Source organism: Passer montanus, unplaced genomic scaffold (genome assembly GCF_014805655.1).
Source record: "Passer montanus isolate IOZ18808 unplaced genomic scaffold, ASM1480565v1 scaffold14, whole genome shotgun sequence".
Taxonomy (NCBI): domain Eukaryota; kingdom Metazoa; phylum Chordata; class Aves; order Passeriformes; family Passeridae; genus Passer; species Passer montanus.
Genome location: NW_024360941.1, coordinates 59,226 through 72,939, shown reverse-complemented (window position 1 = coordinate 72,939; position 13,714 = coordinate 59,226). Strand labels below are relative to the sequence as shown.

At 42.6% G+C, this 13,714-nt stretch overlaps 1 protein-coding gene across 3 annotated transcripts in view; it reads right to left on the bottom strand.

Moving 5' to 3' along the window:
- LOC120498014 (bifunctional heparan sulfate N-deacetylase/N-sulfotransferase 4) overlaps positions 1 to 13,714 on the bottom strand; it is a 71,592-nt gene that overhangs the window by 17,738 nt on the left and 40,140 nt on the right. For all 3 annotated transcript variants that reach the window (XR_005626613.1, XR_005626614.1, XM_039700247.1), the window contains exons 4-6: positions 11,706 to 11,860; positions 5,666 to 5,851; positions 4,621 to 4,749 (exon numbers count right to left, since the gene is read on the bottom strand). Coding sequence is in view for 1 of the 3 variants with exons in the window: in XM_039700247.1 (XP_039556181.1) it covers positions 4,621 to 4,749; positions 5,666 to 5,851; positions 11,706 to 11,860 (470 nt within the window). In the remaining 2 variants the exon portion in view is untranslated. The remainder of the gene's footprint in view (positions 1 to 4,620; positions 4,750 to 5,665; positions 5,852 to 11,705; positions 11,861 to 13,714) is intronic.

Genomic DNA, 13,714 nt, shown 5'->3' with positions numbered 1-13,714 from the left:
TGTGATTCTCCTCTGTCTCTGTGATGAGAGAGAGCAGGGAACAAGAACAAAATCTGCCAAGTGTGGCACATGCGGGACGTGGAGAATGCAGATCTAACAGGCTGGAAATGAGCAAGAGCCCTTTAGTCACGGTGAGAGTTTAAAAATGGAAATGCCTTTAAGTGGCCCTCAGAATTAAAAGCGTCCCATGCCACTTCTCAGGGAGTTGGAATGATAATGTGCATTATTATGGGCTGCCTGTAGCTTCTGCTGAGGGGAGTTCAAAGTTACCTTTCAATCACAGGTCTGATTTCGCTGTCGACAACCAAATTCCTGCAAAGAAAAACTAATCTTCCTGAAATTCATCTGCCACGTTTCACCTCTGGTTAAAGCTTCTTAGAGCTGTTTGATTGAAGTGGGAAGAGAAGCCTGAAGAAGTGTTTGACTTCTCCCTTTTTCTGCTGCTTTTCCATTTTTAACCTGATCTGTCAGTTGCAAATACGTGATACTTTGGTGGCTTTCTGGGCCAAATGCTGCACAGGGTGTGCTGTGCCTGACTCTAGACCCTGTGTGGTGAGGCAGGTGTAAATCTAGAGTAGGGAGGATTATATATATAAAAATAGTGAGAAAAATGACTTGTCCCCATTTTTATGGTGGAACTATGGAAAGGAGTCAGTGGGAGACAGAGTAGAAACACCCTGTGAGAGGAAGGGGAAAGGAAGAGTCAGCCCAAGTGAATTTCTGTGTAACCAGGAGAGAAAGGAAGAGTGGGAAGGGTGCTGCAGGCGAGGGGTGCCAGGATTTTGGGTTATCCAAAAGCTTTTCAAGGTGAACAGGTAATGGGAAAATGTGCATCACATTGGCAAATAAATCCAATCCACTGACTGCTCAACCAGGCCCACGGGTGCTGCTGCTTCTCCTCAAAGCCCCATGCACTCATTCTTGCTGTAGTGCTCGACTGAGGTGCCTTTGTGCTGTCACTTGCTGGCTTAATAAAAAGCTATCTGGTTTAAAGGGGTGTTTTTTTAGGAGAAATTACTCTCTCGCTGTTGTTTGTAGAGGCAATAATATTTAGGGCTGTATTTATTAGCTTATCTTGGCTGTTAAATGTTTATGGCTGTTGTTTATGGCCTGTGGAGCAGGGGAGGAAAGGAAAGGAGCCATGAAACAGATAGTGGGAGACCTTGTGGATGCTCAAGAGGTGATAAATAGAACAGTTTGTAAAAGCATTAAACATGTCAGGCTCTTCCTCGGGAGACTGAGTGAAGGGCAGCGGTCAGAGAACCCACTCGCTTTTGAGCCTGACATTTGGATGTGGAAAATCTCCCTGAAAACTTCAACTCGAATGGAGTTCTCCGATTTTGCCGATGAGAAACCTGCCCTTTTTTTGCTGCTGCTGCAAGCATTTCAGTTTTGGGGACTTTGTTACAAATGGGCTGCTTTTAATTCTGAATTATCCTGGGTTACATTTGGAAGCAAAGTGAGGGATTTGCTCTCTTCATCCCATTTGCTCTCTCCACCTCCTGCTCTGTGTATGGTCATGATAGCAGATGTTGGGAGCCTTGGAAAACAGCACAGCTTCCACACCAAATTCCCTTTCAAAAAAAAAAGCAGGCACCTTAAAGCAGGCTGGCTTTACTGCTGGTTACCTTGTGTTTCTCTGTGGACTGTGGCAAAACCAGAAGTGCCTGGAGAGCTGATGGGAAGAGGTTTAAAAGGAAACCAATGTGGCACAGCACTGATGAAATAAACAGTGAGGAAGGGAGATTTTAAGAACATGTTCTGTGAGAAGAAAAAGTTGTTCTAAAGCACAATTAAGCTAAGCAAATAATGAGAGGTAGAATTTTAAAAAGGCTGAAAATAACTGAAATGTTGAACTCATTTGAAATGCCATAAGCTTTTTTTCATCTTATATAACCCAATGAAGCAAATGTTAAAAAGACATCTCAAAGCACTGCAAAAAGTTGTAAAGAATTGGGAAGGTTTAGGAAGAGAAAAAAATGACATGATGCTGTTCAAAATGGTTTTAAGCAGAAAATAAATTTTTATGAATTTCAGGCTGACTTTGCTTCTGCTGCTGGAGCTGTGGAATGCTGCACACCTGCAGAAAGCCTAAATATTTTTTCACAATGCTGATCAGAACCAGAGGATTTTCTACCATATTTACATAGCTGGGTAGTGTTAAATTCCTGTTAAGGACATGGTGATTTTCTTGTCTGATGCTCTTTGCACTCCTGTCTTTGAAGATACATCATGAGTAGCAATGTATTCTTTGAGTATTAATGTGTTTTCTTTGCTTAAGATCTAACTACACTTAATAGATGTAGTTATGCTATCACAAGAATCATAGTGTTGGGACAAGTTTTATTTTGCTATCAAAATTAGATTGGGCACAAAACCAGTTTTGTGGAGCTTTTTTACATTTTGGTTGGTTGAAGTTTTAGATGTCATTTTTTTCCCCCCTCTTCTTTCCAGTGAGTGTGGTGGTTTTGCTGCTCTCTTTTCACTGCTGCTGTGCAAGTGCTGATGCTACAGCTTTTGGGAGGCCTGTCCTAATTAAGATTTAGTGACTAACTGGGTTTTGATGTTTGTCAAACCACACAGTAAATAACATCAAAGATGATTATAACTTAACTCTGATTGAACATCCAGCTTTGGTCTGGCAAGGGAGATAAGAAACTTTAAACTGGAATTTTTCTTACTTGTATCAAATAGTAAAGCAGAAGTCCAAGAAGATATTTCATTTTCTGCCCCACACTGTATTTGTATTTCTTATTTATACATACATCTGAAGCTCCTTGTTATTGCTCTTAGCCTCCAAATGAAGGAAACCCTTCAGAGGGGAGCTGGATTGATACTTTTGAAAGAGTTTGACTATTTGGGTTTATTTCAAGCCCAGTCTGTTTGCTGAGCCTTCCCTACTAACTGTAATGAGCTTTGCTTTGAAGTGTTTATGCAAAGAGTAAGTAGCCCAAACTGCAGACTTGAGCAGCCTGCTGCCTTAGCTGGGTTCTGGAAAGGTCTGCCTGGGATTCTTGTAACCCTCATTAAGACTCCAAGGAAGTTGGTTTGATTTCTGCCTGTCTTGGTGGAATTTATCCCTCCTCTGCCTACTACTAAATCATCTCTGCCAGACATGACTCATCTTTGGGACTCATAAATTAGAAAGTGAAAATATCTCTCTGAGCCATGGAGTATTCAGTAGAAGCTATTTAAAAAAAATTCCATCAGAAGATCCCCATGATAATCTCTCTGCAAACTTTATTCCAGTGCAGTGTCCCTTGGGCACTTTCTAATTTAACCATCTGTGTGGTATTGCTTCATGGAAGCACAAACACTTTTGGTATTTGTAATACATTTGCTGAAATTGCTAACCATGACCTGAGGAAGGGACACAGTTTTTATAAACCTCTTGAAAAGCTGTTTAATGAAAAGTTGATCACTGCAGTTTTTTCAAATACCACCACCAATATCTAGGGCACTCTCAAGGTGCTGGGGCACAGGCTGGCTGAGGAATTTGGGCTCTTCTAAGCATTTCTTGTGGGGTAAGGAGCTCTATGTGCTCTGCTGCAGGCTGTTGCACTGCCCAAATCTGAGGAAATCTTCACATAAGTGAGAAATGCACAGGTATTCATGCAAGCATGATAAAGCTCAGTGTGAATTCCAAGCTACACTTCAGGAAAGCATGGGAAGAAAAGCCAGCCTGAGAGAACTGCAAGTAGTAGGGAGACAGGATCAAGAAGAGAGATGTGTTTGATTCTTAAATGAGGTGTCATGTTATGGTATAGAAAAATTCCTGATAGAAATGTTCCATTTCTATAAGACCACTGAATCTGACTCGGACACCAACTTACTTACCCAGCCAAATGTTCACTCACCAGCATCTGACTGTATAACACCAAAAATCTATATTTAGGTGTCTAAATTAAAGTGACCTAGATTTGAGAGTCAGCTCCACCTGAAGGTTCTTTAGGTCTGCAGAGGAGTCAATGAATACTGCAGTTTAAACTCACTGAAAATGTCCCTGTCAAGACAAGGGACATTCATCTTGTGCCAAGTGCAGCTTGTTTGGGTGGAATGGGAAGGAGAGAGAACAATGTCAAGAAAAAATAATTGGTATACTGGGGGGTTTTGGCTCTTTCCCTTGCTCCTTGCACCTCTAGGCTCCTGTCTTAAATAGTACCGGGCAGTTTTTTAGCAGCTCAAAACCTATTTTTTAGGAGCTGGTGGGGGAGGAATGATATCAGGCCTCAGCCCTGGGGTTTCCATTGAGCTATATGAGGAGTGCCTGAGGAGCCAAGCTCGTGGAAAAAAGAGAAAAAAAAAAAGAACAAGATCAGTTTTTTTGCCCTCACAGGTTAGTCTCAGCTTCAGACATGTCTCTTAGGGGGACCTGGCTTCAGGCTGGGAAACAATAAGGAGCTAGAATTAATGCATTTCCCAGGAAATGGTTGCACATATATTCCAGCTGTAGCTGGACATTGGCAGAAGACATTTTTCTCCTTTCTTCTTAAACTGCTTGTTACCTCTGAGCAAGTGGTGCTGGTTCCTATTTCCCAATTTGATCTCCTTCCCTTGACCCTTCCCTCCCTCCTCCCTGTTAGTCAGCACACCCAAACAACAGCAAAAGAAGGTACCTACGGGGTTCAGGAGAATGGTGAGGAACAGTTCACCTCCTCGGATACTTTTGTCCAGCTCCTGAGGACCACCAGGATATTCCTTGTAAAAAATAGTGTGAGTGAAAAGGCCACAGGTCTGTCGAGGGAGCACCTGGGAACAGAGGAACAGCAGCTTACACAGTGCCACAATCAGCCTGGGGAAGGACTTTTGTTTCCCTTACTTCAATTCAATATTTTATTTTTTTTTTACTCAGTTGAAACAACCAAAACCTGCATTTATAGAGCATTAGGGTACATGTGTAAAAACACTGCTGATTTTGTCTGTTCCAGCAGTAATTGGGCTCTGCAGGAATTTGCTTTTGAGACACCCTCTCTGGCTTGTTTAGGGGATCACAAGTTGGACTTGGTATGCACAGGCAATATTCAGAGCAGCTTTTGGGACTTGAAACCATCGCCTGGAATATTTATCAGTTGACTTTAGCACACCCAGCCTAGAGGTTTGCAGCTGGCTGGTAGAACAGGCCAAAGGGCTTGCTAAGTTTTCCTGTCCTCTGTGCATTTCTAAGTGCCTGGGAAGAGCTTTCTCTCCCCTGGCAAAGTGCACAGGGTGTAAGAGTCAGGCAGGTGTCCCAGTCCTGCCTCTGGGAATTTCAGGAGCAGAGCTACAACTTCAGCCCTGCAGAAGTGCTGGTGGAGATTACTTCCGCCTGTTCACCTTCCCAGGTGATGGATTTCTAATCCTTTAATGCATAAAGATGAAGCAGAGCTGGGAACAGAGGTCTTAGGCAGTTTAATGATTTCACAGAGTGCAGCCGTGACTCGCTTGGTAGCCGATGGGGCCACGAGCACGTTTGGTTTCTGAGGAATACTTCTGCAGTTGCCTGAGTCTGTGTGACTTGTTTTTCCCCTTCTTTTATACTGCCTAACAAACGCACTCTTTGGGCATCATTACAACCACTGGGTCCCGGGGAATTTTAAGGATGCTGGCAGAGGTGAGGCCTGCAGTGAGAGCAGCCCCTCGGGGGTCCCTGCAGTAGTATTGCTATGAACATGGAAATGCAGTGTACCATGATGCCATTGTGGATGAAGCCCCGTCTGTACCGTGCAGGCTTCAGGTGTGGGTACTCCTCTGTGCTGGTCACACGGATGTGCCACACCTTCTTCCAGGCCTCGTAGAGCTGCACGTGCACCGGGTACACGCCGGAGTGGTGCGGGGCCACCGCGTAGCCCATGCCCGTGGGGATGCCGTGCTCCTGAGGGCCACCACAGGGATGGACAGGTTAGGGACACACAGAAAACCCCCCGCGTCGTTCATCAAAGCTTCATTCCTGCACACAGTGGCACTGGAGAAGCTGCTGCTGCCCCTGGACAGCACGAGCTGGAAATGGGGGCAGGTGGAGGGAACTGGGAATGCAGCTGGGGGACTGCAGGGAGGAGTAATCCTCCTGGATCATGTTCCACTGCTGCTGTGTGGAATAGATTTACCCCTTGTTCTGCTACATATTTGGATACATATGCATCCTACCTGTCTGGTCCTTTTTAAAGGTAATCTAGTAAACCAATGCTGCTTATTTACTAAGCTAGTAAACAGATGGAAAAAAAAATGTTGCAGTGGCATACATAGAATTTTGTTTCCTAGTTCTGGCATAGGAGAAAGATTCCTTCCCAGTCTGTTCCACATATCTTCTGAACCTCCTTATTTTTTTCCATGGTGTTAGGGTATAGCAAAAAATAGCTTGGACTACTTCTACATTTTATCAATATTTATATTTAGCTCCATTTCTATATGGAAATATGTGCGTGTTCATCATATAATCTACAGGTTATCTTGCAAATCTCTTCCAAAGACACAAATTCATCTTGCTCCCAGTACTACCGGAGACAGCAGCTCTTTTCTACTCTTTTAAAACTGATCTGCAGAGGGAAATAGCTAAAATATGAGATGATTATTTTATGGGGTTTTTTTGTCCTTCCTCTTGCCCACATTATCCATTGATTACTTTAATTCCAGGAACAGCAAGCTCTGCTGGGCATCTTCAAGTACTTAACAAAGAAAGGGTTTTGAGTCATTGGAAAAAATTAAGTTAAATCTGTAGGGAACACTCATTCCTACATCACATAATGCAACACTTTAAATTATCCATTCCTTATAGCGAAGACCTCCAGTTACAGACCAATCCTGTAAAAGAGAAACCCAAACTCTCTATTTTGTAATTAACTGAGAACTAAATGTAATTTCATTTCATTAATGCTGTTACCTACTTGAGAGGCATGAGTCAGTTTAAGGGTGGGATGAGAGACAGCTCTATAATGACAGATGGTAAATCACCCTGTTCTCTCTCTTTTTTTTTTTTTTTTTGCCAGGGACATGTAAAAAGGTGTATCAAAAGATTTCTTTGAATCTGGCCATTTATTGCCATGCCTGGGAGGCCTGTGATGCTCAGACTGTCAAACTGTTAACTTGAATATCCTGTCTCAGCTTTTGTGTACAAACCTTCACCAAATGGGGACACAGAAAAAGAGATGTAAGGCAGATGTGTGCTGGGGTTGACAATGAACACTGCTCTGGATGACTTATCCCAAAGTAGGGATCTGGATCACTATGTCTAAGGTCCTGCTGATCTCCTGACTGTTTGATGCTGGAATTGCCATAGCAACAGAATGCTGAAATGGTGATCTGCCACTCACAAATAAAATCGGGCAGTTTTGCAGGAGTTCTCAACATAAAACACAAGTTAGCCTCTGAATAAAACCTGCTCACTATGTGGCTCATCACACAAATAGAGAGTTAAGAAGAAACAACTATCAAATAATTGTGTTTTCTTCGGGCAGTTCTATTTGCAGTTTACCTGGGAAGGTTAAATACTGTGTGTCCCCTTTCAGTGGTTTTCTGTTGCACTTTTCTTCTTTTCCTTTCATGTTGTTATTAAACTTACTTTGGGAGTGAAAACTCATGTGTTAAAGGAGGAGTGTACTGGTGTGTCAAGATATGAGAAATACCTGTACTGAGCACTTTTCTTGTGTATTCTAAGGAGCAATTTCCCGATTTTTACATTGAAAATGTACATTGGGAGGTTTTTTTTATGTCAAAACTTGTGTTTGTTGGTTTAGTTTCGAATGTAGGTATGATTTGCCACTTTCAGAGAAAATAAGAACACACATTTTTAATTTAATAAATTTTATGTCTACTGTGCGTCTTTGCACACAGTCACTCAAGGTGCAGGTGGGAAGTCTCTTATTAGGTGAAAAAGCTAAATAACACCTCAGCTAAGTTTGCCCAACCTTTTGGCCTTGTGTGATACCAGGTGATACAGCAAATGAGTATTTCAGAAGAAAATAAGATGAGGCAGAATAAATCTCATCCTGCTGCACAGAATGATGTTATCCCTTATTCACAGCCCATTTTTAGAACCAATCTCCAGCGGGCATCTCTCCCTCCCCACACTAAGTGCAGATATTAATAATGAGACAAATTAGGCTCTTTTCATCACATGTAGATGCTTTGCCTTGGCTGTGTGGTCACTGGGCCCTCGTATTGTTGGGATTTAATTGGTGTATTAAAAGCTCCTGGTGTACTTGTGGCTTGAGCAGCTCTAGAGGTGCAGGCAGAGGAAGTGCTAATGTGCATCTGCAGTTGGCTGTGAGCAGGAGGTGGGAGCCAAGGAGTGCTGCTAGACAAGTTCTCAATTGATTTGTTTAGTTCTACATCTTTGTTTCTTCTTCCTGTCAGCTCACAGCTGCCTTGTACAGCCAGTGACAGTTTTTTGTCCCGTCTCTGCTGTGCTTTGGGCTCTGTACTCACAAATGAGCACAGAAGATAATCACTGAGCAAACAAACCAGCGGATGGAATAAAGAGCTACAGGCTTTGGATTAGATACATTCTACTTCCTTTTGTCAGATAAGGATGTACAAAGGGGGAGGAGGAATAGCTTGTTGTTGATGGCAGGGGAAGCTTGGTTTGTTTTATTTTTGGAATATATGCTATCAGAGTCTTCCCCTTGAGCAATTTTTTGCCTCTGTGTATCCATTGCATTGCCTATAAAGAAGGAGAACAATACTTGAAGAATTATCAGTTTGTAAAATTTAATCCGAGATTTTGTTCATTAGTGTCTTTAAAGGGTTTTAGGATCCTCTGTTAGAGAAAAACCCAAACCATAAAACGTGATCAACTCAAACCCAAATGAAAATCAAATGAATTGTAATTTCCCACTTCCTTAGGCGGGCTCTGGAACACACCATCCATACTTCCATAAATAGGATGACATTGGGATAGCAAAGCTTTGGGTGACCTGTGGCTTAGTTTAGCACAGTTAAAATCCCTGTCTCTTGTTCCTCTGAGGCTGAGGATCTTGTGCTTGATGAGAGATTTGCAGTGAGGACTTTGGGACTTGGGGCTATGGATGGTGCAGCTGTGGGGCCCATCACTCAGGGACACATGGATAAGGATTTTGCCAGGCAAAACTTCCCCTGCTGCCAGCCAGATCCAGAGCAATGGGGCAAGGGCATTTATTGCAGAGTATGTAGAAGTTTCTTCCTCTCACCATGTAGGCAGTGGAAATTATAAACATCTCAGGGATGCATGGAACAATTTGGAGGGCTCTGGGTGAAGGCAGTCTCCTGGTTCACAAGCAACATGCATGGAAGAGAATCTTTGAAGGCAGATGTACAGAGGGGTCCATATCTGCACTGAGATCAAGGCAATTAGACACCTAATTAGCAATTAGTTCTGTTTGTAAAGAGCTGTTTAGATACCTGATTTCTATCTGTGTGCTGTGACAGAGCCGCGTGAGGCAGGCTGCAATTGTAAGCTCCCATTTTACAGAGCCTTGTTAGGAGGTGTGGATAAAGCCATGTGAAGCAGAGCCAGGCTTTTATCTACCAGCCAGAGGAGACAAAAGGTCTCTAATAATAAACAGAACTTGTAGGTGTTATTTGGGATCTTCAGCAACCTTGAGTATTGTTCTTGTAGATAATGATGTGCTCTCCCTTCCTGAAAACCCTGTTACCTCCTTAGCCATGTTTAAAAAAGTGAACAAAGAAATAGTGCATTAGGTGAAGAATTAATGTGATCACACGTCCAAATAATTACTGCAGCTTTCCTGGCAGAAGCTGACACAAAGTGTCACTTCTATGTGCAGCCAAAACTGGAGGTGGGGAGATATGGTCAATAAATGAGAAATGCAAGACAAAATGGCACCAGCATCAAGCTGTGTTCTCCTGAGTATAATAAAGATATAAATATAAAATAAATATAAATAAAGATAGTGGACAACAAACAAAACATGTGTAACATCAAGCAAATTTTCCGTGTACTGTTCCAGATGTCTAATTTAAATTTGGATCCACCTTGTGACATCAAAGAATAATGGGAAGAGGTTTGCTTTAACTTGGAGGGCTTAGAGCAGTGCAGCTGCAGAACAGGGAGTTTGTTTCTCAAAGGAGACACGATGCTGAGGATGAGACAGGGAGGAATGAAACCCACTCTGAAGTCATGGCTGGGACCTCTCTGATAGCTATCAGAGAGGCTGTCATAGAGGGAAGATGAATTTCTCCCACAAGAGAGAATTTCCGAGGAAGCCTTTTGAAAAGAAATGTTCTCATAAGTAAATTGTACAGCTCATATAGATTCAAGGTCAAGGGGTTGATACAACCCCTGTTGAAATGTTAGCAGGAAATAAAAGTGTAATAACAGCAGCTTTTCACTGATATCAGCTCCTTATTTATAGGCACCCTAAGGAGTCTCTACCCTTCAGGACACAGGCTTTATCTTTCTGGAGTGGAAGTTACAAACACATTCCATTACCAGCTCTGTTTTCAGGCTATGCTATAGGTTTTACTCCCAAAGGTGGCTCGACATGGACGGCTCCATGCTTCCTGAAAATACTAGGAGAATTTCCCCATAGGTTTAAAGATGAAGGGACTGTGTATTTTTGAGGTATGGATTGTTTAAAAAAATTACTCTTGCATTTAAGATCTCAGCACTGTTTGGGTCTCTGGGCCAGGCTACACAAAAGATATGAACAGGCTGTGCCAGGAATGAGGATGACAGGGAAGCAGAACTGTAGAAAGGAAAAGAAGTCTGCCTGCCAAGCAGGAGATGGGAAGGAGGGGGGAAGTCTGGCATAACGAGCAAACAGTTAAGCCATTTTAAATTAATTTTCTTTAAAGGTTGTTCGGAAAGTATTTCCATAAACAAGGGAATAAATTGCTTCCAACTGCTTGTTCAGGCATTTGCCTCTGCCTTTTTCCTGATGTGCCTTGGCTCATGTGAGGCATGGGAGGAAGGGGCTTGGTCTTTTGGAGCTGGGGAGGGCTGGGGAATTGCTGTTCCCAAAGCAGCTGAGAAAGCCCCACTGTGTCCCTCAGCTCCTGTGAGCAGCTCTGGTTGCTTGGCATTTCTGTGCCTGGCCAAAGACCACACAGTGTCTTTCCAAAGCCAGCATTTATACATTTCAGGTTCTCTTTGTCGTGTGCAATAAGCCAGCAGAATTATCCTGAAAAGGCTGTAAATAATACAAGTACTGTGAGGTCTGGGCAAAGGGGGAGTGTGGCTCATGGAAGTTCAGAGCACAAATGAGGAAAAGGGAAGCATCGTTATCTGTCAATATTAGCAAGAGGTTAGCTATATAAAGAGCATTTTTCAAGCAGGTCATTTAAAAAGGCACAGAGAAACCCAGCAGCTTTGCTTGTTGGCTCAGTCAGCACCAAGATTTCTCCCAAACCATACACCAGGTTCAGGGTTCACTGCAACTTCCTCCCTGCCTTACTGAGGATGTTTGCAGCAGACTTTAGCAGGATAACCTGTGTACAAACTGCTGCCTAAAGCTTAGGAGGCTAGCTGCTATCTGCTGTGTTTTCACTGATTCTGATCCCTATGGCCCTGCCAGGATACTTGGGGCAGGGCTGCTCCCTCTGCAGAGAGCCTGTGCCAACAGGAAAGGCTAAGTCTAAATTCAGTTTGAGTCACAAACAGGCTGGCTTTGGGATGAGTTTCTAACCTCACTGCCTCTGTTTGCATGCCTGAGTAAATACATAGGTATTGCATAGACAAGAATGAAAGCAGTGGGGAAGGCATGGCCGTAGTCATGAAGGCATCTCTTACTCACCATTGCAAACTCTTTGTTGAGGATCATCTGCTCCACCAGTGAGGACTCATTGTGGAAGAGGTGTGGCTGCATGTGACTCCACATATGGGGAAACCACCAGAACTCATCCACAGATCTCAGCAGCAGGTCATCGCCCTCATCCTCCTCCTCAGTCCCTGCAGAGGGAAGAAAGGGACAAAAAAGATACTAGAAAGCAAAACGTGCCCATAATTGCTTTTTAAACATAAAAGTGTCTGCCAAAAACCTTGGTGTCCTTGAGTTGTCTCACTGTGTTCCTGTTATGTGTATGAACTATGGGAATATTAAATATAAAGAGTAGGACTTATTTTTTAACATATATGATCTTAAAAACCACCCCTCCCCATTTTCTCTGTTTGCTTCATTTGAATGCCACACTATCTTTTTCATCCCCATAACCTGGCAGCTTGGATTTAACGTGACAAAACAGTGTCAGGAATATTAATGCTGCTTTCCAAGTCTTTTGAAAGCTGGACAAATGATGATGTTCAGTATTAAAGAAAAGGTATCAGTTATTTTCCATTTTGTCCTGATAATAATGTCGCTGTTAAATACAAAATACTCTCCATAAAGGCAACATATGGATAAAAATGAAATCTTACCAATGCTTCCCCTCTATCCTCCTTGTAACTACCACTTTATTACCCTTGATTAACTGAAATCTGATCATTTCTGGTAGAGTGTGAAACAAGTTTTAAGATACAGTTAGGTGGAAAGCATGAAGCTGTAATGGCAAAAGGCTTCCAAACATTTCTTAGGGTTCAGTATTCAATTTTGGCCAGATTTAATCTTGAAGTAAACCCAATAAAACCTCATGTGTTGGTGAAGGGTATCTGCTTCAGGCAGAAGTGAGGATATGTGGCTGCAACAAAGAAAACCTTCCATTTCAGAAAGGACCCAGTGCTGCTCCCACCATCTGCAGATACATCTGCCCTGCTTTTCCAGCCTGGAAAGGCAAAGTGACATTCCAGTAGCTTCACCTTCAAGGTACCCAACAATATTTGGTTTTTAGCACATTTCCTTTGTGTGCTTTGCCATTTGAATGCTTTTATTTTGCTTCAGTCTAAGAAATAATTGCCAAAATTGGTCTCCTGATGCAAACATGGAAATCTTCTCACAGGCCCTTTAATGTTTTGCAAAACTCATTGGAAGCAAATGCTCCACGGATGTCACTGTTTACTTGGCAGGAACATCCAGAGATGCTGATCAGTGCCTGCACTTCAGCTCTTGGCTTTTATTTTCCATTTCTGTGGTGGTTTTTGAAGAATGCCACTACACAAGGAGAGCAGTACTTTGAAACTTTCTCCCAGAGTCACTGAATCCCTTTGCTCCCCTCTTTGCAGCACTCTGCAAGTTCTAAGGGAGCTGCTCCTGCTGATGGGAGTGCTGCAGGAAAAAGAAAACAACCTTGTTTACTGGAGAATTCCACACTGAAAAGAAAGGCCTGATGGCTGCTCCCTCTGTGCCCTGAGTTTTGGGAGTGACTGCTGGCTTGGTTTTGGGGGATGTGCTTCCTTTGCAGTCACTCAGGCATGGGCAAGGGAAGGAACTTAACAAAGGCTTTCCAAATGGGACAGAGCAGGGACAAAATGGGGTTTGTGAGGCAGCTGAGGATGTCTTTGACAAGCCAAAGTTAGGGATGGAGAGGAAACAAGTGGGAATTTGAAATACATCAAGAACTACAATCAAAGATGGTAGATTTAGGTCAAAGTATAATTTAGTGCCTTATTAACTTCTGGAGTAGAGTGTGGTTCTTGAAATAAATTCTGCTTTTGCCCATTAATTTCTTTGTAAATTTAGATATACACCTAATAAAACCTTGCACTTCTTTTACTATAACAAAAACCAAACAAGATAGTGCTTTCCATTTTAAAGAAGAATAACCCCATCCTGTAATGCCAGAGGTGAGGCAGAAAGGTTGCAAGTTTAACCTTAGGTAGTGGCATTGCTTATGAGGTTAAATATTCTCACAAACCTTAGAAAAGAATGTT